The 23,900-nt window shown below is 43.9% G+C and overlaps 2 protein-coding genes across 2 annotated transcripts; both read left to right on the top strand.

Annotated features, from left to right (window-relative positions):
- Positions 1 to 1,139: 1,139 nt before the first annotated feature.
- On the top strand, positions 1,140 to 3,247 carry LOC132893631 (uncharacterized). The gene is made up of 5 exons (XM_060932778.1): positions 1,140 to 1,436; positions 1,913 to 2,494; positions 2,747 to 2,887; positions 3,069 to 3,105; positions 3,225 to 3,247. Exons 1-5 carry the CDS (start codon positions 1,140 to 1,142, stop codon positions 3,245 to 3,247), a joined length of 1,080 nt encoding a protein of 359 aa, XP_060788761.1.
- Positions 3,248 to 3,249: 2 nt separating this feature from the next.
- On the top strand, positions 3,250 to 4,406 carry LOC132893781 (uncharacterized). Its single transcript, XM_060932916.1, has 2 exons — positions 3,250 to 3,321; positions 3,672 to 4,406. The coding sequence occupies exons 1-2, from the start codon at positions 3,261 to 3,263 to the stop codon at positions 4,343 to 4,345; spliced, it is 735 nt and encodes a 244-aa protein (XP_060788899.1). The 5' UTR covers positions 3,250 to 3,260; the 3' UTR covers positions 4,346 to 4,406.
- The last annotated feature ends 19,494 nt before the right edge of the window (positions 4,407 to 23,900 follow it).

Here is a 23,900-nt window from a genome sequence, read left to right as displayed (position 1 = left end):
AAACCTGTGTTTTCTTTCTCTCTCTCTTCCCCCCCCCCAATCTGTCCCTCTGAATTACATGTTGGTCCTGGGATTGAGATGCTGGCCTCTTCTGCCCCTCGGACCTGCTTGATCCATCCTGGTGCCCTGTGTCTGGTCGGAGTTTTATCACACCGCTCCTGTGAAGGACGGCCCTATGAGGACAGTTGAGGGTTATACCTGTTAAAACTGTTAATATTATAGCCAGGCTGTCTGTTGTTGCCCAAATGAGGATGGGTTCCCTTTTGAGTCTGGTTCCTCTCGAGGTTTCTTCCTCATGTCGTCTGAGGGAGTTTTTCCTTGCCACTGTTGCCACAGGCTTGCTCATTGGCAGGGTCTCCGCAGATCCTTAAAAAGTCTTAAGTCTTATTTTTAATATGTGTTTTTTAAGGTCTTAAAAAGCATTATATTTCGCTATTTTTTGAGCTATGGTATTAAATTTCACATGGGAGGTATTAAATTTCATCCGGGTAGCCTACGGTAAATGAAAAAAAAAAACATATGTCTGGATTTTTTTTCCGCGCTAACGTTATTTATTCAACCAGCGTCGTTTGTTATCAAGATGCTGAACAAGTAGCACAAGAGCCATTGTGTGTCTAGCACTAGTTCTAATAGCGCAGGAACCATGCCACAGGGGGCAGTGTGTTCTTTTATCCATGTAGTAGAACCATTGAGAGTAGAGCAGACAAGGAAGAAGTGGTTGAACTTGAACATGAACGGAGATGGGGAAGTGTAAGTTTAGTAACAAGTGGCTTGAGGAGCCAAAATACAAAAGTTGGCTAACAACAGCAACTTCAGAATATGAAGCGAGATGTAAGGTATGTCGGAAAGACATCAAGTTAACAACAATGGGCTGTAAAGCCCTTGACGCTCACTCGAAAGGGGAAAAGCATATGCGCTATGCTGCTAGTCGGGCAACAACAGTCCCCATGCCAATGTTCACCTCTACGGTCACAAAAAGTGCAATGCCAGCTTTAGCGTCTCCGGGTCCCAGCACAAGTGCTTTCGCGGCATTCGCCCCAACCGCTACGCTGAAGGCAGAAATACTGTGGGTTCTGCAGACAATTACCCGACACCACTCATACACTTCAAATGAAGGTGTGGGCGCAGTCTTCCAGGCAATGTTCCCCGATTCCGAGTATGCCAAATCGTTTACTTGTGGGAACGATAAGACATCGTATCTAGCGCAATTTGGTCTGGCTCCATTTATCAAACGTGAACTTCTGGCTACTGTCAATCAAGGCAGCTTCGTTGTCATGTTTGATGAGTCTATGAATCGAACCACCAAGCGCAAGCAGCTCGACATTCACGTGAGGTGTTGGGTGACGGATGAGACTGGTTCTCGAGTGCAGTCCCGGTATCTCGGATCACAGTATATGGGCCACTCAACTGCTGAGGACTTGCTGGAAAACTTCAAGGTAGGCTTCCACCAACCTAACAAATTAAGATAAGGATAAACGTCTTGTTTTCAGTGTTTCATGTAAATGGGAAATTAATACTGTAATTGGTAAGCAACTTTTGCAACTGTTTGACTTGGTTATGAGGACCTCTAGTGAGAGTGAGTGTGTGTGAGTGAGTGTGATTTTTTTCTGTAGGCTTATGTCTCTTATTTAACCTTCCTAATTCAAATATTTCACATGCATACATATGTCTCATTGACATTTAGAAACAGATGTCTGGTCAAGTTGGCCTTAACTAATGTTGCTGTGTTACCAAGCACATTGAATGACCATCAAGTTTGATAATGTGCTATAAATAGTTTGGTGCAACCACGAAAAATGTCACTATCATGTGAAGTTTGTATATTAATAAATTGTTAAAATATGTTGATAATGAAATACTCCTGTTCTCATTACTTCATGTAGTATATAAATGATTTTTTTTCTCATTTTAGGAGTGTACAAAAGATCTGAATCTGAGAAACATGCTGTCTGTGTCGATGGATGGGCCTTCAGTAAACTGGAAATTCATCAGTCTGTTACAAAAAGAGCATGGGGAGCAATTTGCGGGGATGCAAATTCAAATTACGGGAAGCTGTGGCCTGCACACACTGCACAATTCGTTTAAGGGGGGGTTCGAAATGTGGGTGGTGGAGAAGGTGCTGAAAGCACTTCATTACCTGTTCCAGTGCGCACCAGCCCGAAGGGAGGATTTCAGTTCTGCAACCGCATCTTCAACATTCCCCCTGCCTTTCTGCGGGCACAGGTGGTTGGAGAACCTACCAGCAGTAGAGAGGGCATTGGAAGTGTGGCCGTCCATCCAGAAGTATGTGGATCTTGTCCAGACTAAGAAATTGAAGAATCTGGGGACATCATCATTTGACAGCATTTGTGAAGCCCTACAGGATTCCCTTCTGCTGGCCAAATTTCACTTTTTCATGGCCGTGTCTCGAGTCTTCCAGCCATTTCTGGCAAAATATCAAACCGATGTGCCAATGATGCCGTTTCTGTGGGAGGACTTGGAAACTCTGATCCGGGTAATTTTAGATTTTACATTACACATATTTGAGTGCAGAGTTTAACAGAGTTACTTGTATTTTTAAAAGTGCAAATATCAGGAGTGTTTATCCACAGTGATGCAGATTGAATGTGTGTATTATGCAGTTATTTACATCTAGTGCAACTACAGTTGTGTATGGATATATTACTACTACAATAACAAATGATTCACAACACAAATAACAATAACAAAAATAGATCTCACAAATGAATTGAATTTGTATTTTCAGAACCTCCTCAAACGCTTCATCAAGCGAGATGCCCTGCTTCAGACTCCATATAAACTGGTGAGGCTTGATGTCGTTGACCAAGCAATGTGGCTGAGTCCCAAGGAAGTGGACATAGGAATGGGGGCAACTGCTGTGATCAAGGTAGGACTTAAGGTTACTGTTAACAGTTTGATATAGTTCTTGCATGGAAATATGTAAAGCGTGAATATATTAGTAGTATGAGTTGTTTTGAAACTTTTAACATACAATTGAGATATTCTTAACCTTCTGTTAAGTGTTTGGAGAGATGCTAGAAATTTCACTATCGATATTCGCGTGTCAGGAGCTGTCAGGGGCCAAGGGCAGAATAAGTGAGCTTGGTGTGCTGCAATTCAGGAAAGACTGCCAGATTATTCTTTCAAAGATATGCAAGAAAGCTTTGGAGAAGTGCCCACTGAAGTATGCAGTTGTGCAAAATATGATGTGTTTGAACCCCAAGAGAATGCACTTGAACCCAGATGACTGTCTGAACAAAATGAAGGCACTCGTCCAGAAGTTTGTGCAGGACAAGCAGTTGGCAGGCGGCATATCTACTGGTAAATTTTAGGAATAAGAATAGACAAGATTTATATAAATATAAGAATGTTAAATGTGCACTGTGTAGGATTGTGGCCAGACTAGGTATTGCAACTATGATGTTCATTGAAGCTGTGCTGCCTATTACCAAATTTGATCTTTTCATGAATATTTACTAAGTACTAAACTAATATTTACTAGTATGACCAAAGTACAGTTCATTTTGCAGCTAAAATATCAGCATGGATTCTGGAAATAAACTACTAAAAATATTACACAGTGCTCATTTAAATATGGGTTTCTATTTTGTCATCAATATGAATAGTCCTGAGTATTTTCCGAATGTGTTGTTTGTCAAATGTAATTACAGGTGATGTCATATCCCAGCAGTTTGACAATGCCCTGCACAGTGAGGCCAAGGAATTGGAGTTCCTGTCCTTCAGTCTTTCTGAGGGATGCAGAGTGGATGTGTTTTTGCATCAGAAGTTGTCTCAGTCCTATCCTGATCTCTGGGCATTCTGCAGGAAGTTGTTGCTCTTATCCCATGGCCAAGCTGAAGTTGAGCGTGGGTTTTCAACAAATAAAGAAGTTGAAATCTGCAACCTTTCGGAGGAGGGAATGACTGCCCACAGACTCATCTGCGATCATGTTCGGGTGTATGGAGGTGACGTGACCAGAGTGCCTCTCACAAAGGAGATGATCACTTACTGTGCCACAGCAAGAACCAGATATCGAACATACTTGGAGGAGGAAAGAAGCAAAAAGGAAGAAGATGACCAGAGGAAGAAAAGAAAGATGATGGTCGATGAGCTTGAGGAGCTGAAAAGAAAGAGAGTGGCATTGGAGGGGGTATGTGATGGTCTACAAAATGAAGCAGACCAGATGGCTGACAAAGCAGAAAATTCTGGTGGAACAAAAATGGCAACTCTAATAACAAAATCCAACACACTCAGACGTCGAGCCAAAGAAAAAAGGGAGGAGTTGGTTGGCCTGAAGGCTGACATTAAGGAGAAATCTGATGCACTGAGGCAGTTCGATCAGTAGTCAAACTTCCTTGTTTCCTCACTGTTTATGTTCATGGCAGTACCCTACTATTAAAATATCGAGAAGGCAGTTAATGTTCTGTTTTGTTAACTGAAGATCAATTTGTTCCCTCACTGTTTATGTTTACAGCAGTACCCTACTATTAAAATATCGAGAAGGCAGCTAATGTTCTGTTTTGTAAACTGAAGATGCACTTATTTATTTTAAAAAAATGCTTTGAACTTAACCTAGAGTGTGCTTTTTTTTTTTTACTGTACGTATTTGTTCCGCGGTAGTGGTCTTATTTTTTATACTCAGTGGTCTTAAAATGGTCTTAAAAAGTATTATTTTTGCTGGTCAGAAATGTGCAGAGACCCTGATTGGGGATAGATTAGGGATAAAATTAGCTCATGTTTTAAGTCGTTCAAATTCTGTAAAGCTGCTTTGCGACAATGTTTATTGTTAAAAGCGCTATACAAATAAACTTGATTTGATTTGATTGGGCTCATGGTATTACTGTACATAGACCTATTGTACATTCTTGTCAAGCTAAATATACACAAGAAAACATGGTGGGTGAATAAATAAAAACTAATCAAACATTAAATTGTATCTGAAAATTGTGATATGGTCAATTAGAGCCCCATTATGCAAGAATTATTTTTTGCTCTTGGGCTCCCCTTAAAGTTGCCGAGTGTAATTCACTTTTATGCCACTCATGTAAATACAAATCATGCTTTGAGCTCCTTCATAGCATGACTATGCAGGCACTCACGGATGTATGTGTGGCAGAAGACAGCTTTAGAATAACAAACCAAGCCAAATCGAGAAACAGGAATCGTAGTCAGAAAACAAGGTATGGTCAGGCGATCGTCAAACAGAGTAACAAAGGCAAAACAGAGAACGAGGAAACGAGAAAACACTAGCAAAGGTCAAACAGGCAGAAAGTCAGTCAGAGAATAATAAGGCTTGGCATGTATGGTAAACCGGAATGATACTTCGCAATGTGTGCTTGTGTGACTGGGGTTTAAATGCTGAGACAGGTAATGAGGAAATGAATGTTAGCTGTGAGTTAGAAGGCGGGAGAGAGAGGGCGCTGTGTGTGCGGGGAGTTGTAGGCTGAGCGGTCCATGTTTGTAGTCTGCTCGTCTCCAGTGGGTTTACTGACAGAGCCCCTCTCCAAGCAGCTACCTCTGGGAGCTGAATTCTTTCGGGGGCGTCCTCGACCTCTGGGTGCTGGCTCGTTCAGGTTTTGGGTGTGGAAGTCTTGTTTGAGCAGAGGGTCGAGGATGTCAAGTCAAGTTTATTTGTATAGCGCTTTTAACAATAAACATTGCCGCAAAGCAGCTTTACAGAATTTGAACGACTTAAAACATGAGCTAATTTTATCCCTAATCTATCCCCAATGAGCAAGCCTGCAGTGACGGTGGCAAGGAAAAACTCCCTCAGACGACATGAGGAAGAAACCCCGAGAGGAACCAGACTCAAAAGGGAACCCATCCTCATTTGGGCAACAACAGACAGCATGACTATAACATTAACAGGTTTAACATGAAGACAGTTTCATTGATGTTGTAACTCTTCATTGATGGAAACTTGAGTGCAAAACTGTTCATGACAACTGCAGTCCTAAAGTTAGCAAGTCAACTGTAGTCCTCAGCCATAAAAGCATTACTGTAAGAATCCAGAGCATTCTCCAGGTGTAACTTTCAACTGTCCTCATGGGGCCATCCTCCACAGGAGCAATGCAGTAAGACTCCAACCAGACACAGGGCACCAGGATGGATCAAGCAGGTCCGAGGGGCAGAAGAGGTCAGCATCTCGATCCCAGGCCTGACATGTAACTCAGAGGGACAGATTGGGGGGGGGGGGGGGGGAGGGAGAGAAAATACAGGTTGTTAGGTATGCCCTAAAAATGACTAAGTCTGTGTGGTAGGCTCGCAGAGACAAGAGTCTTGACATCAGGCATAATACACAACAATGGCATGTTAATATGGTTAAAAAATATCATGACCTGCTCTGGTTGGATGCTTGATTGGGTGATGGGGAGCACACTCCTCAGCAATGATGGGATGCAGATGGGACCCTTAGGGCTGGCCAAGACAATTCAGTTACATTTCACCGGGTCTGGGACATGCAACAGAATGTCTGACAGCCGATTCCCTGCAGGCTACGATAGCCACTCGAGGTCTCCACCCTCTCCACCAAAAGATTTCCTGTTGACTCCATGTAACTCAGAGGGACAGATTTGGGGGGAAGGGGGGAGAGAGAGAGAGAGAGAGAGAGGGAAAGAAAACACAGGTTGTTAGGTATGCCCAGTGTCACCTGAATAAGTAGGAACAGTATACATATTGCACTGAGTACAAGCAGGGACTCCAGCAACTAACTATGACAGCATACCTAAAAGGGGAGAGCCAGAAGGTAACACAGGCATGAGGGAGCCCCGGGACATAAAGCAGCCAGCCACTACACCGTCAACAAACTCGAGTGAGCAAGCGAGTGGGGACTGACAGCATCCATACATCCCAATTTACCAAAACACTCTATGTCTGAGGACCCTCCAGATCTACACCTTTACCTCATAAACACCATTAACAAAAGGCTTGACTAAACAGATGTATGTTTTCAGCCTAGACTTAAACACTGAGACTGTGTCTGATTCCCGAACATTACTTGGAAGGCTGTTCCATAACTGTGAGGCTTTGTAAGAAAAGGCTCTGCCCCCTGATGTAGCCTTCACTATATGAGGTACCAGCAGATAGCCTGCACCTTTTGATCTAAATAGGCATGGCGGGTCATAGAGGAGCAGAAGTTCACTCAGGTACTGTGGTGCGAGACCATTTAGTGCTTTAAAGGTCAATAGTAGTATTTTATAATCAATACGAAATTTGATTGGGAGCCAATGCAGTGTGGATAAGACAGGTGTGATGTGGTCATATTTTCTAGTTCTAGTAAGGACTCTTGCTGATGCATTTTGAACTAACTGGAGCTTGTTTATGCACTTATTGGAACATCCAGAAAGTAAGGCATTACAATAATCCAACCTGGAGGTAATGAAAGCATGAACTAGTTTTTCCGTGTCATGTAGTGACATTACATTTCTTATCTTAGCAATATTTCTGAGATGAAAGAAAGCTATCCGGGTAATGTTATCAATGTGAGTTTTGAATGAAAGACTGGGGTCAATAATCACCCCGAGGTCTTTTACTGCTGCACGTGAAGAAACAGAAAGGCCATCCAGAGTTACTGTGTAATCAGAAAACTTACTTCTAGCTGCATGTGGTCCTAGTACAAGTACTTCAGTCTTGTCAGAGTTAAGCAGAAGGAAATTAATAAGCATCCAGTGTCAAATGTCTAACACATTCCTCAATTCTATAAAGCTGGTGTCTCTCATCAGGTTTTGCAGAAACATACAACTGTGTGTCATCAGCATAACAGTGGAAACTAATACAATGTTTACAAATAATATCACCCAGAGGTAACATATTTAGAGAAAAAAGCTGTGGACCCAAGGCAGAACCTTGTGGAACACCAAACTTTACCTCAGTATGTCTAGAAATATCACCATTATGTCAACATACTGATAACAATCAGTTAAATAAGAGCTGGGCCAGGAGAGGGCCGTTCCCTTAACTCCCACAACATTTTCTAGTCTATCCAGAAGAATGGAATGATCAATGGTATCAAATGCTGTACTAAGGTCAAGCAACACAAGCAGCAAGACACAGCCCTGATCAGACGCCAACAGTAGGTCGAACAGTAGGATGTCCTTGGACTTGACCCAACTCCTGTTCTTCTGGCCCATACCCTTCCTAGTCTACCCGGTACTCGATCTGGCCACCTCTTTGCCTGGAGTTGAGGATCTTGTTGACCTGGTAGATTGGTTCCCCATCGTGATTCAGAGAAGGATCATCTTGAGTGGGTGTGTTGTTGGAGAGTAAACCTGGGATGATGGGTTTGAGATTGGAAACATGGAAGGTGGGAGAGACTCTGCTGTGCAGTGGAAGCTCTAGATGATAGACATCATTAATGCGCCTTAACACCTTGAAGGGTCCAATGTCATGTGGTTGGAGTTTCTTGCAGGCATGTGTCTCTCATAGGTTCTTTGTCACTACCCCTACTCGATCACCCAGAAGGTAAGTGGAAATATCTCCTCTGAGACGATCAGCATAAGTCTTGTATTTGGTGCAGACGACTTCTTGCCGCTGATGGACATCCTCCCAAATTGTTTGGCTGCATTGGAACCACGCATCTACTGCCTGGACCTGACTGGATGTGTCATCCCAGGGGAACAAGAGTGGTTGTAGCCAAGTATGCACTGGAATGGTGTTAGCTGATTCCCAGAATGCTTCAGAGACTTCTGTGCATACTCAGCCCATTGCAGCAAACGTGCCTAGTCCCCCTGGTTGTGCATGCAGTAGATTCATAGCAAGCAAGCCGATTTCCTGGTTGGCCTGCTCTACCTGTCCATTGGACTGGGGGTGGTAGATGGATGCGAGGCTAACAGACACCCCCAACCTCTCCATGAAGCAGGACCAGAACTCAGAGATGAACTGTGGGCCTCGGTCACTGACAATGTCCTCAGGGATATTGTAGTAGTGGAAGATGTGTTGAAAGAGGAGTTCAGCCATTTGGGCAGCTGTAGGGATACCCGGAAGAGGGATGAGCCTCAAGGCCTTTGAGAACCGGTCGATGGTGACCATGATTGTGGTGTTGTTTTGGGATGCAGGAAGGACCTCAACATTTGATAGGTATGCTGACTGTTGGGGTGACCAGTGGCAGGAGAGGAGTGTGCCCAGGTGATGAGTTTGCTGCGTAGACATGCTGGCACAAAGAGAAGACCAGATAGGATGTTGTTGGGAGTAGATTGAGGTTGAGACTTATGGATTTCATTGTCCAGATCCCATGTGATGGATTGAATGAAGTGTTGAGATGGGATGATGGGTTGAGGTTCTGTGTCTCTGGGAGATGGTTCTACAGCCCGAGACAGAGCATCCGCTTTGGACCCTGGTCGGAAGGAGATAGAGAAATTAAACCAGGTAAAGAACAGTGCCCACCTGGCCTGACATGGATTCAACCTCTTGGCCTTCTTGAGATGCTCTAGGTCCTTATGGTCAGTTAGGATGGTGAACGGGTGAGTTGCTCCCTCCAGCCTGTATCGCCATTCTTCTAAGGCTAGTTTGATGGCCAGCAGCTCACGATAGCCCACGTCAGTTCCTTTTGGCAAGGGTTAGCTTCTTCGAGAAGGCCTTTCTCTGAACTGCTGGGATAAGATGGCTCCAACTCCCATGTCAGAGGTGTCCACCTCCACAAGGAATGGTTTAGTGGGGTCTGGATGCTGGAGAATCGGAGCTGACATGAATGTGGCTTTGAGCTGATTGAAGGCTTCTTCTGTCTGAGGATTCCATCTGAGGCACTTGGGACCCTTTTTCAGGAGAGTGGTCAATGGAGAGGCCAAGGTGCTGAAGTTCCTGATGAAACGGTGGTAGAAGTTGGCAAAACCAAGAAATCTCTGGAGGTCTCTGACTGACTTGGGTTGAGGCCATGAGGTGAGGGCTGAGACTTTGGTGGAATCCATGCTGACCCCTTCCGAGCTAATGATGTAGCCCAGGAAGGAGGACATCTTGTCTTGGTGGAATTCAAACTTTTCGGCCTTGACGTAGAAGTGATTCTCCAGCAACCATTTGTGTACAGCTCTGACATGGCCTTGATGACTGTGGAAATCTGAGGAATAGATCAAGATGACATCTATGTAGACAATGACGTATTTTCCCAGCATGTCCCACAGTATGTCATTGATGAAACTTTGGAACACGCTGGGGGCTGAAGACAGGCCTTATGGCATGACCCAGTATTCGAAGTGACCAGTGGTTGTACTGAAGGCTGTTTTCCACTTGTCACCTCGCTTGATCCAGATCAAGGTGTAGGCACTTCAGAGATCCAGCTTGGAAAACACCTTGGCCGATCCGAGTTGCTCCAGAGCTGCTGGAGCCAGAGGGAGAGGATACAGATATTTAATGGTGACTTCATTAAGCCCTCTATAGTCTATGCAGGGCCACAGTCCACCTCCTCCTTTCTCCATGAAGAAGCCAGCCGAGGCAGGAGATTTCGACTGCCGGATGTAACCTTGTTTGAGAGCCTCCTGGATGTATTCTTCTATGGCAGCGTGTTCCTTCTAGGAAAGAGGATAGATACGCCCTCATGGTGGCGCCATGCCTGGCAACAGTTCAATGGCGCAGTCGTAGGGTCTATGCGGTGGTAGTCCGCAGGCCTTCCCCTTACTGAAGGCCTTAGAAAGATCCTGGTAGCATTCTGGAACATTGTCCATGGAGTCGGGAAGCGGGCTCTCAACTGAGGTGGAGGAAATGATGAGTTGGGGACAAGAGAGGCAGCTCTGAAAGCATGTAGGTAAAGCATCTCCTTGTTTTGCCATGAAATGAGGGGAGCATGCAGTTGTAACCAGGGGTAGCCAAGGAGGATATCATGATGAACAGTGGCCATGATGTAAAATGAGATTAGTTCGTGATGGAGGGCCCCCACTTGTATCTGTAGCGGCTGTGTTTGTGACGTAACTAGGCCGTCGCCTATGGGTCCGCCGTTGATGGTCCGGATGCTAAGTGCACTTTTCAGAGAGGTGACTGGCAGGTTGAGCTCTTGCACAAGGGCTTTGCTGATGAAGTTCCCCTCTGCTCCTGAATCTATGAAGGTGGATAACACATGGGTGGAGGATGCCAACTTCAGTAACATGGGGATTTTGAAGGATTTGGAGTGGAGTTCTCACCGGACTTAAGGCTGGAGCAGGTCTCTCGGTTGAGGTTCCCCAGGCAGGTCGAACTGGGCAGTATGTTATGATCAGCGCTCCCACAGTAGAAGCACAAGCCCTCCTTACACGCTCAGCGTGGGACAACTGTGTGCGTGACAGCTCCATGGGTGCGTGGTCCTCGGGAGGGGACGTTGGCTTCTTATCCATGAGGAGCAAAGGCCAATGCTTCAACAGCTGGTCTAGACATATAGCCAGTTTGATCAGGGTGTCCAGTGAGAGGTTCTCATCCCTACACGCCAGCTCACTGAGTATTTCAGGGCACAACCCCTGGCGAAAGACTGCTTTGAGTGCTGGGTCATTCCATCCACTGGAGGCTGCAAGGGTCCTGAAATCCAGGGAATACTCAGCAACTCTTCTAGTGCTCTGTGAGCTGGTGAGAAGGCTTTACCCACCTTCGATTCCCTTGGGCTTGTGGTCGAATACTTTCTTGAAGAGGGAGAGAAACTGTTCATATGACCCCATTGGCTTTCCACCTTTGTTCCAGACAGCTGTAGCCCAGCGGAGTGCTTTGCCAGTGAGGAGAGACAGAAATTTAGTGATTTTGTATTCTTCTGGAATCTCCGGTATGGTGGCGAAATACAATGAGCATTGTAACAAGAATCCCTTACATGCAGCGGGGTTGCCAGCAAACTTTTCTGGTGGGGGGGAGTTGCAATGCCAAGCAAGGAGGAGATTCGGTGCACGCTAGGAGGGCCTGTGACATAACAGTTGTTAGCTGCATCATCCGGGTGTTCAGATAGGCGAGCATCTATTGGTGTTCTCCTAGCAGTCGCCCCTGTGCATCGAGAGCCGTCTGCTTGTATGCCATCTGCTACATCCATGCTAACAAAGTATCCTGTGAGTAGGGAGATAGAGGGCGCTGTGTGTGCTGGGAGTTGTAGTCTGAGTGGTCCATGTTTGTAGTCTGCTCGTCTCCAGCAGGTTTACTGACACATGGACAACTGTACATGAGTTTGTTTACAAGCTGAAGGATAAAGAACAGCAGAGGCCAAAGAATAATTTTGACTCACGAGGTAGAGTAATATTACAGGATTTTACACAGATATGAGGTGACAAAGACCGAACAAATGTTTTGGAGTGAGATTAATTTATTTATTTGCATGATAGCCTGAGACAGGACTGAGGTTAGAGGACTTTTGTCATCTAGAAAAACTACAAAACTCAGTGAGACAGGGATAACACCGATAAGGTCACAGCTGATGGTGAAATCTTTCATAAATAAACATTGGCAGGGATGTCAGATTGTCATTGTTTTCCTGTGAGCTGTGAGACAGATCACTACTTATGTTTTGAAGTCAAATCAGATCAGTTTATTTGCATAGAGATTTTAACAACAGACAGACATTGTCACAAAGCAGCTCTACAGGAAAAAAAAAACTTTAACATATGTGTAACATATGTTACACAGCAGCCATCCCCTGGCAAGACAGGTAATCTGCCAACACCATCTGCGCCCCTGGCCTGTGGACCACCTCGAATTTAAAGGGCTGAAGGGCCAGATACCAACAAGAGGACCACCCACTTGATGAACAGACACTCCTTCTCTATTGTGCTGGACTTTGACTCTCACATGGAGAGTTTGCAGCTGATGTACAGCACTGGACGCTCCTCCCCCTCCACCACCTGAGACAAAATGGCCCCCAGCCCTCTGTCTGATGTGTTGGTCTGTAAAGCAAAAGGGAGAGAAAATTCAGAAGAATGCAACAGTGGGCCCCCACACAAAACTGCCTTTACTTGAGCAAAAGCCCTTTCGCACAGCTCCATCCACTGGACCGGATCTGGTGCCCCCTTTTTAATGAGGTCAGTAAGTGCACTGGTGATGTCCGAAAAATTAGGCACAAACTGCCTATAATAGCCTGTCAGCCCCAGGAACTGCTTGACCCCCTATTTGGTCTTGGGCCGCGGGCAGGCTGCAATCGCTGCAGTCTTATCAATTTGGGGATGCACCTGCCCATGACTCAAGTGGAAGCTCAGATACTATACACCTGCCCAATTGCACACTTCTTTGGGTTTGCTGTGAGTCCAACATGCTTCAGCCGCCTTAGAACCACCCTCAGATGTTGTAGATGCATTTCCCAATCATTACTATAAATGATATCATCCAAGTAGGCCACCGCATATGCATTGTAAGGATGGGGAATTCAGTCCATGAGATGCTGGAGCCCCAAACAACCTGAAAGGAAGGGTGACAAACTGGTGTAAGCCAAACAGAATGGAAAAGGCACCACCAGCCCCTGGGGGAGTCTCAATGTGGTGTTCTATGAGGTCAGTATGACCAGGGAGGGGAGAGAACACATTGGAGAATTCCTACTGCAACCCAACTACCTGTGCTGTCTGGGACAGTGAGAGGTAGTCTCCACAGGGGACTGGGGTGAATTGGGCCATGCTTTTTGGACTTATCTCCAGTCCCAGCTCCACCCTCTCTGGAACTACCATCACCAAAGCTACAGGAACCTCCTCTCTCCACAGTTTCAGGAGTTTGAGGTGGTAAATTTAACATGTGGCCCCTATCTGGCCATTTGACCTCATTGTCAACCTCCCCAATTTGCCGTGTGACCTCAAAGGGTCCTTGCCACTTGGCAAGCAATTTTGAGCTTGAGGTGGGCAGTAAAATGAGGATTTTATCTCCTGGTGCAAATTCCCTTAGCCATGCCCCTCTGTTGTATAGGTGAGCTTGACGTTCTTGGGCCTGTAGCAAATTCTCCTGGGTTATGTGACTCAATGCATGGAGTTTTGCTCTCAGGTCAAGAACATACTGAATTTCATTTTTACTTTGAGAAGGCCCTTCCTCACAATTTTCTCTAATGATGTCTAAGATGCCACAGGGCTTGTGCTCACACAGCAATTAAAATGGGGGAAACCTGGTGGAGGCTTGTGGGACTTCGTGCACTGCAAACAACAGAGGGTCGAGCCACCTGTCCCAATTTTTTAGCATCCCCATAAATGAACTCGGCACGGTGGTGTAGTGGTTAGCGCTGTTGCCTCACAGCAAGAAGGTCCGGGTTCGAGCCCCGTGGCCAGCGAGGGCCTTTCTGTGCGGAGTTTGCATGTTCTCCCCGTGTCCGCGTGGGTTTCCTCCGGGTGCTCCGGTTTCCCCCACAGTCCAAAGACATGCAGGTTAGGTTAACTGGTGACTCTAAATTGACCGTAGGTGTGAATGTGAGTGTGAATGGTTGTCTGTGTCTATGTGTCAGCCCTGTGATGACCTGGTGACTTGTCCAGGGTGTACCCCGCCTTTCGCCCATAGTCAGCTGGGATAGGCTCCAGCTTGCCTGCAACCCTGTAGAAGGATAAAGCGGCTAGAGATAATGAATGAATGAATGAAACACTAGTATGAATCGATTTAATCCCCAATAATTCATATACAACCCTGATTCCAAAAAAGTTGGGACAAAGTACAAATTGTAAATAAAAACAGAATGCAATGATGTGGAAGTTTCAAAATTCCATATTTTATTCAGAATAGAACATAGATGACATATCAAATGTTTAAACTGAGAAAATGTATCATTTAAAGAGAAAAATTAGGTGATTTTAAATTTCATGACAACAACACATCTCAAAAAAGTTGGGACAAGGCCATGTTTACCACTGTTGCCCCTTTTCCACCAAAGCAGTTCCAGGGCTGGTTCAGGGCCAGTGCTTAGTTTGGAACCGGGTTTTCTGTTTCCACTGACAAAGAACTGGCTCTGGGGCCAGAAAAACCGGTTCCAGGCTAGCACCAACTCTCTGCTGGGCCAGAGGAAAGAACCGCTTATGTCAGTGGGGGGGGGGGGGGGGGGGTTAAGACCAACAACAATAACAAGACCGCGAAAGATGACCATTTTTAAGCGCCGAGAAGCAGCAGCTGTACAAACGCGAAGTCATCCATTATTATTGTTGTTGTTGTTGTTGTTGTTGCTGCTGCTTCTTCCATGTTGTTTTTGCTTCGATATTCGCGCCAAGGTTTATGCAAACGTAGCGACGTAACTGATGTATACAGCGACGTAGTGACGTATACAGCGACGTAACTGATGTACACAGCGACGTAATGGCGTGACTCCCCTTAGCACTGCGAGCTATGGAAAAGCAAACTGGTTCTCAGCTGGCTCGCAAGTTGAACGAGTTGTGAACCAGCACCAGCACTGGCCCCGAACCAGCCCTGGAACTGATTTGGTGGAAAAGGGGAATGTGAGACATCCCCTTTTCTCTTTATAACAGTCTGTAAATATCTGGGGACTGAGGAGACGAGTGGTAAATATAATCTATGCAAACCAGATAAAATTTACTTGATTATTGCAGTCAGCCAAGGAATTATAAAGTAATGGGTAAATTATACATATGCTACCTATTCGTTAACAGTAACAACCATTACATGGAAAAATACGGTAAAATATACCCCAAAGCCGTGAGTCCTGCGCTCCAAATTGCGCATGCGTCAGACCGCGCATTTGAGCGAGTGGGACAGGGAACTCTCGGACTGCCATCTTCCTCTCTCCAGCTGTTAGTTTAGTGAGTTATAAAACAGGTTCATTACTTGAAATGTTGTGTGAAGCTGTTGTACTGCACTTTATTTTGTGTTTTTTGATCATTTGGTGCATCATTGCTGCATATAAACAAGGTGGTTCAGTTATTTGTTGTATAAATGCACCTGGACTGCAGATTTGGTCAGTCCAGAAACAATGTTTGAAGCTGTTATTTAGCGAGTTATAGACCCCTTCGCATGTTTGTAAACAAACCGACCGTTGCCAGGATGCACGCGCAGCCTGGACCCAGAAACAATGGCGCTGCCCATAGACCGGCATTATGAGCTGTCAGATTATGCCAAACAATTGTCGTTACGAGATCGAGAATGCTACATAAATAAGTTAACTCTAACAAGTGGACATCGCCTACCGGATCCGCATTTAATTTAATCCGCATTTTATTTAGGACCCCCTTGAAAATGAGATGTCACATCTCAAGGGGTTATCCTCAAAATAAATAAATAAAGAGTGGACGGATGATGTTAGTGAGTTCCCTGGTATACAATGGCCAGATATATACTCGTACCTTATTGACAAGACTTCAGTGTACACCCACGAAAAACTTCGTGCCTACAAGTCTTTAGACACATATGATTATGTTATGTGCAGGCATGTACAACTTGATTAACAATGGGACATTCATATTCATTTTGTTTTAATCAAATTATGCCAGTGATGTGATGGCAATGTGGCTTTAGCTACAACAGCAAATACCAACACTAAACAGCAATTTGCAGGAGGTAATGGCATGAAAGGAATGATAGTGTAAAGAGTGCAGCTAAGAGAAATCAGAGCTGTGTAAAAAGTGAGAGGCAGAGACCAGAAATGAAACTGAACGGGGCGGGAGCTAGGTTAGAGCAGTCAACGTAAGTTGGCATTTAGAGTGAGGGCACACAATTTTACCTTTCCATCCTTGCTTTAAAATTGTGATTTTCAGCATACACAAATAATGATGGCACAAAATCTGGACTGAGTCAAGCGAGACCTCTCCTACAAACAAAATTGCATACAAAGCTAACATGCTAACAATATTCATTACATTGTGTAACTATGACCCAGCTAATCAGACAAACGTTACCAAAGTATTTTGCTACATCAATAAACGAAGACTAGAAAGAATAAAAAAGAAAGATTTAATAAATAGCCTGATCTTACCTGTGATGAAGTGGGGGCTGCAAACCCGCATATTTTTGATAGTGCTTTCATCCCAGTCTACACGTTTGATGGCTTGTAGTCATAGACGTCGGCGATTTTTTTTGGAATGGGTGAGATCCTGCTGGAATTCTGTACATTTTAACCCCATCACTGCTACGATTCTGACACCCAACAACACAACAACTAGGCATTTCTGAGTCTTTTTTGGGTCCAGGCTGCACACGCAATTTCTGCTTACGTATGAATGACATTTACTGCGAAGGGGTCTATAAAACAGGTTCATTACTTGAAATGTTGTGTGAAGCTGTTGTATTGCACTTTATTCTGTGGTTTTTTTTTTTGATGATTTTATGGATTAAAAACATTGAGATGATGAACTATCTGAAAGTCTTTTTTTGGGGGTACATCTTACCTTCTCCGAATCAGTAATGGTTACTAAGCGATATTAATTACCTTTGATTAGTAATTATCAGGTATTACCTACTAGCAAACAAGAGATAATTTTACCCAATTTCAATGAGAAAGTAGATGTTGAATAGATACATAAATGTGAGGTAAATTTTACCCAATTTATTTAAGTATTTCATAGCTTTTTACCTGTTACCTGTCCTCCTCATGCCTGGTGGCACACAGGGCCTTCACATGGCTTTTCCACTTTTCCCTGTTCGCTGCCTTTGACCGCACTTCCTCCCAGGTCCTCCACCCCGCCTCGCCTCTCTCCTTCTCCACAGTCCTTCACCATGTTGTTTTTGGTCTTCCCTGTTTCCTTTTGCCTTCTGGTGCCCAGGTCAAACACGTTGCTTTGGTGACAATGGAGGCCAGCAGTTTCTACAAGGCTACACGGACTGTGAGACCAAAACGTCTGATATCAAAAATAAGTTACAGTGTGCAATTTTCTCTCAGTAAATTAGGTGCTACTAAAGTATGCTATTCTAAACTTTGTTATGTAGCAGGTTTCTGCTACATCTATCACGATGCCAGCAGCAAGGACCAAAGTGCGCTTTGAGTTGAGCAGAATATCTTTATATAATCCAAATAAAGTCTGTTTGAATTGAATTTTAATCTCTTTTTCCTTTTATGAATTGAGACTCATGTTTATTATTTTCATTTATAGGCTACCACAATCTCCTCATACCGTGGCAGCTTTTCTCACAGTGCTGATGGTTTTCACGAGGCAGAGATCATGGACCTCAGAAAGCAGGTCGCTGAGGTTGAGACCGCACGATGCAGCCACCACACAGACTGCAGTGAAGCGCTGGGTGGCATCATTCAGCATCTAAATCAGATGGAGGAACGCTTAAAGGTGGAGGAACGTGTCAGGGCAGAGGAATGTCTCAAACAGATGGAGGAACTTCTCCAGTGGCTGATTACTCCCCCACCAGCACCACCACAGGCCTGACGGCAGTTGACATTCGAGGCAGAAGTGGACCCACAGACCAATCCCTCAACACCAGCCTTTGCTGGACCCACCCCTAGGACCCCGACTGCAACAACTCCCTTGCCGGACATTGAGCTCAGAGCTCTTTCTGCTGAGTGGGAGGAGGACTTTTATAAGCAGTGCCACCAGCGAGGACAGCATTGGCCAGATATTTATGCCACAAGCGTCTTCATGGCTCTTAGACCTTTTGAACAGTATCAGCACTGGGGGAAGGCAGTTAATTGGAGTGGCTCCAATGGTAAAGCCACATTGCCACAAAACCTTAAAAAAAAAAAAACTGTCCACCACTTCACCTCTCAGCGGTTTCCTGATCTGTCTGTGGACCAGTGGGCAAAAATCCGCAGCCGGATCAACGAGGGACTGAGAAGCCCCCGAAAGGTTGACCCTGAGTCACAGCGCTTTGGCTTTTAGTGACTTTTTTGTATTCGTTTGTTTGTGATAGCCAGGGCCGTTGCAACAAGGTAGGCAGACTTGGCAATTGCCTAGGGCCCCAGCCCTCGAAGGGCCCCCGCTGCCAAACGACTGGTTATGTATTCAATAGCAATGACAACTTTTTGAGCGCGGCAGCGCAGCGCCTCCAGTGTTGCCAGATTGGGCGGTTTCAAGAGCATTTTGGTGGGTTTTGAACATATTTTGGGCTGGAAAATGTCAGTATCTGGCAACACTGCTAATGACACTTGTTGAAATACCCTAGTTCCAAGGGGGGGCCCCCTAATGCACAACAGCGCCTCCCTACATGCTTTGGCCGAAAAGTGCAATGACAGTCTGTTGTCAATCCCTCAATGCCCATCTCCGTCCAGTCAAGTGGTTGCAGAGCTCCGCGGCAAAAAAAACAAAAAAACAAAATCAAATATGAAGCGAAATTACCCCTCAGGGAGCCAGAAGAGAAAGAAGAAAAGGGAAGAGGAAGACAGAAAAAAAACAAGACACTGGTAAGTGAGAATGTACACACTCATTAATACCAAGCGGGTCGACAAGCAAATTTGGTAGCTAGCTTACGTTAATGGTAGTTATCTTGTAGACAGTGTTTATAACAGTGATGTAAACGTTGTCATGCACAACAGGCTTACAAACTTGCAAGGACTGGCTAAAAATTCTAATATGTGCCACACAAATAGGTGAAAGACTGTCAACTTCTCCCAGATTAACTTATTGTGTTTATCAAATGTCACATAGAGTTAGTTTCAGCGAGCTGCATGGCTTTCATCAGAAGTAGCTAGTGTGTCGTGAGCATGAATGGAGTAGGACAGGGGATGGCTCACAACCCAGATAGCAAATGATGTTATTTCAATGTTGATATTTGGTCAAGATGGTTGATTTACAGTTATAGTTGAACACTGATGGTGGATCAACCATTAATCAACCACTGATAAAAAGTTGAAAAAATGTGTTCGAATCAATGTAATGGTTGAAGGAAACATTTGATCAATGTTGAATATATGTTGATTTTGTTGTCATCATACACTGCATCACTGGACGGGAGCCTGGGGTGCACTCTGGGTGAGACCATTTTGTGGGAGGGGGGTTTCCTATATTTCATTGAATTTCATTTATTTAATTTAGAATTTTAATAGAGCACAAGGAACTATGAAGAATAGATTATTATTTATGGTTATGTGCAAATCTTGTGTGTGCAACATGTAAGGAAAAAACGAACAGAAAATTCTACCGTACCGGCCGCTATTTGGAATGGTCCAAATAACCGTCTCTCAGAAGAACTTTCAGAAGAGCTCGAGCTTCGTTGACGACGAGACTTGTGACCATAGACTGTCCGTGCTTGCAACTGAAGAAATTTGCTTCAACAACACTGGCCAGTTCTCCTCTTTGTGGTAGTGTGGTTAAAAATAGTGGTTAAGTGAACATGTGCTTGTACACATGGTACTCTGATGGACAAGAACCCCATCCCACCTCACGCCCAGTGTTCCTGGCATAGGCTCCAGATTCACCACCATACTGAGTAGGATAAAACAGTGACTGAGGATTACTATACAGACTTATTATGACATGTTATGTATTCTCATCTCATTATCTCTAGCCACTTTATCCTTCTACAGGGATGCAGGCGAGCTGGAGCCTATCCCAGCTGATTATGGGCGAAAGGCGGGGTATCTACACCCTGGACAAGTCGCCAGGTCATCACAGGGCTGACACATAGACACAGACAACCATTCACACTCACACCTATGGTCAATTTAGAGTCACCAGTTAACCTAACCTGCATGTCTTTGGACTGTCGGGGAAACCGGAGCAAATATTCAAATATTTTGTTAGTCAGGCAGTTATTTGAATTGTACAGTAAGTTTAACTGCTAGTACTGTATTTAGGCAATATTTTATTGTCCAGGTAAAGACTGTATAATCCTTTCTGGTTCATATTATATCTGGTTCATGTCCACAGACAGGCCTTTCCATCATTGTGTACGGTGAAACATCAACATCAACCCAATTTCTCATGGTGGTGCAGTGGTTAGCATGGTCGCCTCACAGCAAGAAGGTTCCAAGTTCGAACCCAGCGACCGGCGAGGGCCATTCTATGTGGAGTTTGCATGTTCTCCCCGTGTCTGTGTGGGTTTCCTCCACAGTCCAAAGATGTGCAGTTAGGTTGATGTGGGGCGGCCTTGGGCTGAGGTGCCCTTGAGCAATTCCCAAATAGCAAAAATCAGTTGAATCAACATTGAAATAGCGTTTGGCAGAAAACATTGAAATGATATTGAAAGTGTCCCCTTGAATTTGGGTTGAATCAACGTTGAATTTTCAACCCTATCAGCATTGAATCAATAGTGATTCAACCATCATCTAAATAGAAATTTCTATTTAGATGATGGTTGAATCACTATTGATTCAATGCTGATAGGGTTGAAAATTCAACGTTGATTCAACCCAAATTCAAGGGGACACTTTCAATATCATTTCAACATTATTTCAATGTTTTCTGCCAAATGCTATTTCAATGTTGATTCAACTGATTTTTGCTATCTGGGAAGAAAGCTCTTTTTTACATAAATAGGCTACATTTGTGACCTTGGTTGGATATTAATGCAGTAATTCAGCTAAGAAACCCGAACTTTCTGCAAGGAAGCCCTGCTGCGATCAGCACGGCTAATGGCTACGACATGGCAAGTTTGAGAGAACAGTTTTAGACATTTTGCCCATGATTCTAGTTGTGTATTCTTAAATTTTTTTGTTTTTCTATACCTTTTGCACTTTTCTGTGTGCTGGTTCTTATTAAGATTCTTATTCATGTTTGTAATCATTTAATCACCATTTGAAGTTATTTCTACTTGTGTATATACTGTAAATATTTCGTGTTGCGTTATTTGCACATTTTATATTACTTTGTCTTATATATATATATATATATATATATATATATATATATATATATATATATATATATATATATGTGTGTGTATTTTGTCTATTCTTGTGTTTAATTGGGTTTGATAATTATTTATAATAATAAAGAGTTCATTTATTAAGTAAAAATCGTAAGAATGATTACAATATGTGCAATGTTTGTTTATTTATTAAGTCTTCAGTGGGTAGGCGGCCATAAGGCCTTTCGTCGAGGGGGGGATAATTATGGGCCCCAGATCCCCCTTTGCCTAGGGCCCCCAAATAGCTTGAAACGGGCCTGGTGATAGCACTACTGTTTGTACCTTCAATAAAAATGCACAAATGGCAAACATCCTTCTACTGTCTTTCTTGTTACATTAATAATAGTTCGATTCCGACCCGTGACCTACAGCCTACTGTAGGTTATTCCCCTCTCAGGCAAGAAGACCATGTGTAATTTTTTATTTTATTTATTTTTTTAAAGATGGGTAAATGCCGTTTCAGGTCAAGGCACACTTTTCTGACCGCCCTGCATACTGTTGCCCACTCAAGCATCTCCGACATTGTGTTAAAAAAAAAAAACTCCCATAAGAAACGCAGTGCAACACACAATATCTGATGTGAGAGCATGGCTACAATATTGTTGCAAATGTGAGGACAGTTAGGTTGTATGAACTGTGACGTGAAACGGTACTGCTCGAAAAGATAACTGTCTGGAAATGATAGAACATCTATGCGGAGTCTGATAATCATCTCCCGGAGAATTAATTCTCTGCGCAGTAATGCTGCACCTTCATCAACAGGATCGTGATCAAAAGGACATGCCATATTCATGAAAAAGTTACCTAATGGACTTCCAATGCCTACTAACTACTAATTTTATTTTAATGATTTTATTTGGATGACAGAAGGCAGAACTATGCTAAAACTCTTTCTGCTGATTGAATGAATGAGGAGATCAAACAGTGTGTGTCTCTGTGAAAGAGGGCGGAGACAGAGAAAAACCCACGGTTCATTGATAAAAACCTGGTCCCGACCAGGTTAGATTCACAGAGGTTGTTACAGTATACGGTAACAGTCTGAGAGATTACGGTAAGTTCCCTCTCTTTGTGAAACAGGCTTGAGTTTCCCTTCTTTGAGTTCCCTCCCTTTGTGAAATGGAAAACCCAGAGTTTCCCTCATTTCAGGGTTTACAGACTCAGAGTTTTCACTAAACCTGCTTTGTGAAACGGACCTCAGGTTTTTATCAATGAATCAATGCTCTCACATCCCAGCAGATATTGTGTGTTGCACCGCATTTCTTATGGGAGTTTTTTTTTTAATTCAATATCGGAGATGCTTGAGTAGGCAATAGTATGCAGGGCAATCAAAAAAGTGTGCCTCGATCTGAAATGGCTTTTACCCATTTAAAAAAAAAAGTTTTATACATGGTCTTCTAGCCTGAGAGGGGAGTAAATTGCAGTAGGCTGTAGGTCCCGAGTTGGAATCGAACTAGATACCTCACTATCATGAGGCATGCAGTGTAACCCCTGGACTACCAAGGCACATCTATAGTCCCTGCCGTTTTCCCTTCACATACGTAAATCACCTGTCAGATCTGTTGAATTAATTTTAAATTATATTGACATTGTGCTGTAATCGATTAGTAATTTCATTTCTTTTAGGATTTCCCAGTGTGATTGGCAGCTGCAGAAGTGTTACTCTTCTTTCAGAAAAGATATTCAAACTCGCTGTATGAGCGCATTCAAATCTTATGGGTTTTTAACTCACGGTGAAACTCCTCCGGGTTGAATTAACTAACTGAAATCAGCTGTTCTGGAACCAAAAACCCAGGGTTTCCTTTATCAGAGGAGATCAACCCAGAGCTCAGGGTTAGACACAGCGTTTGATAAACCTGCTTTGTGAAATGGACAATCACTGCTCCTCCCTGTGGAAAAATGAGGGATAGCAGCTGGTTTTCACACAAGCTGCTTAGGGGCATTACCAGTCAGGACTGCATTGACTACATCATTGCGGGGGATAAATTATCTGCACTGACCAATCGGCAGACAGTCACGAACCAGTCAGGGGCCGGCCAAGGGCCTGCAGAGGGCCAGTCACGGAAACACAGGGAAAAACCAATGGCTCCTTCCATACTATGTGGTCAAAAAGTGTAATTGTCTAACCAGGAAATTCATTATAATTTTTACCTGAAATCTATTTTGTTTAAGTCATCAACTGTTCACTGATAGAGACTTGAGTGCAAAATTGTTCATTACAACTGCAATCCTAAAGTTAGCATGGTGATTGCAGTCATAAACCATTGTCGCCAACTAAGTGT

The sequence above is a fragment of the Neoarius graeffei genome, chromosome 11 (assembly GCF_027579695.1).
Source record: "Neoarius graeffei isolate fNeoGra1 chromosome 11, fNeoGra1.pri, whole genome shotgun sequence".
NCBI lineage: Eukaryota > Metazoa > Chordata > Actinopteri > Siluriformes > Ariidae > Neoarius > Neoarius graeffei.
Note: the sequence above shows the minus strand (reverse complement) of the source record. Positions and strands in the feature narration are given on the sequence as shown.

Coding starts and splice junctions, on each gene's coding strand:
- LOC132893631 (XM_060932778.1), top strand. CDS start 1,140: ATGTTCCCCGATTCCGAGTATGCCAAATCGTTTACTTGTGGGAACGAT. Junction 2,495..2,746: donor ACTTGGAAACTCTGATCCGG/GTAATTTTAGAT, acceptor TTGTATTTTCAG/AACCTCCTCAAACGCTTCAT. Junction 3,106..3,224: donor GGGCAGAATAAGTGAGCTTG/GTGTGCTGCAAT, acceptor TTGAACCCCAAG/AGAATGCACTTGAACCCAGA.
- LOC132893781 (XM_060932916.1), top strand. CDS start 3,261: ATGAAGGCACTCGTCCAGAAGTTTGTGCAGGACAAGCAGTTGGCAGGC. Junction 3,322..3,671: donor GGCAGGCGGCATATCTACTG/GTAAATTTTAGG, acceptor ATGTAATTACAG/GTGATGTCATATCCCAGCAG.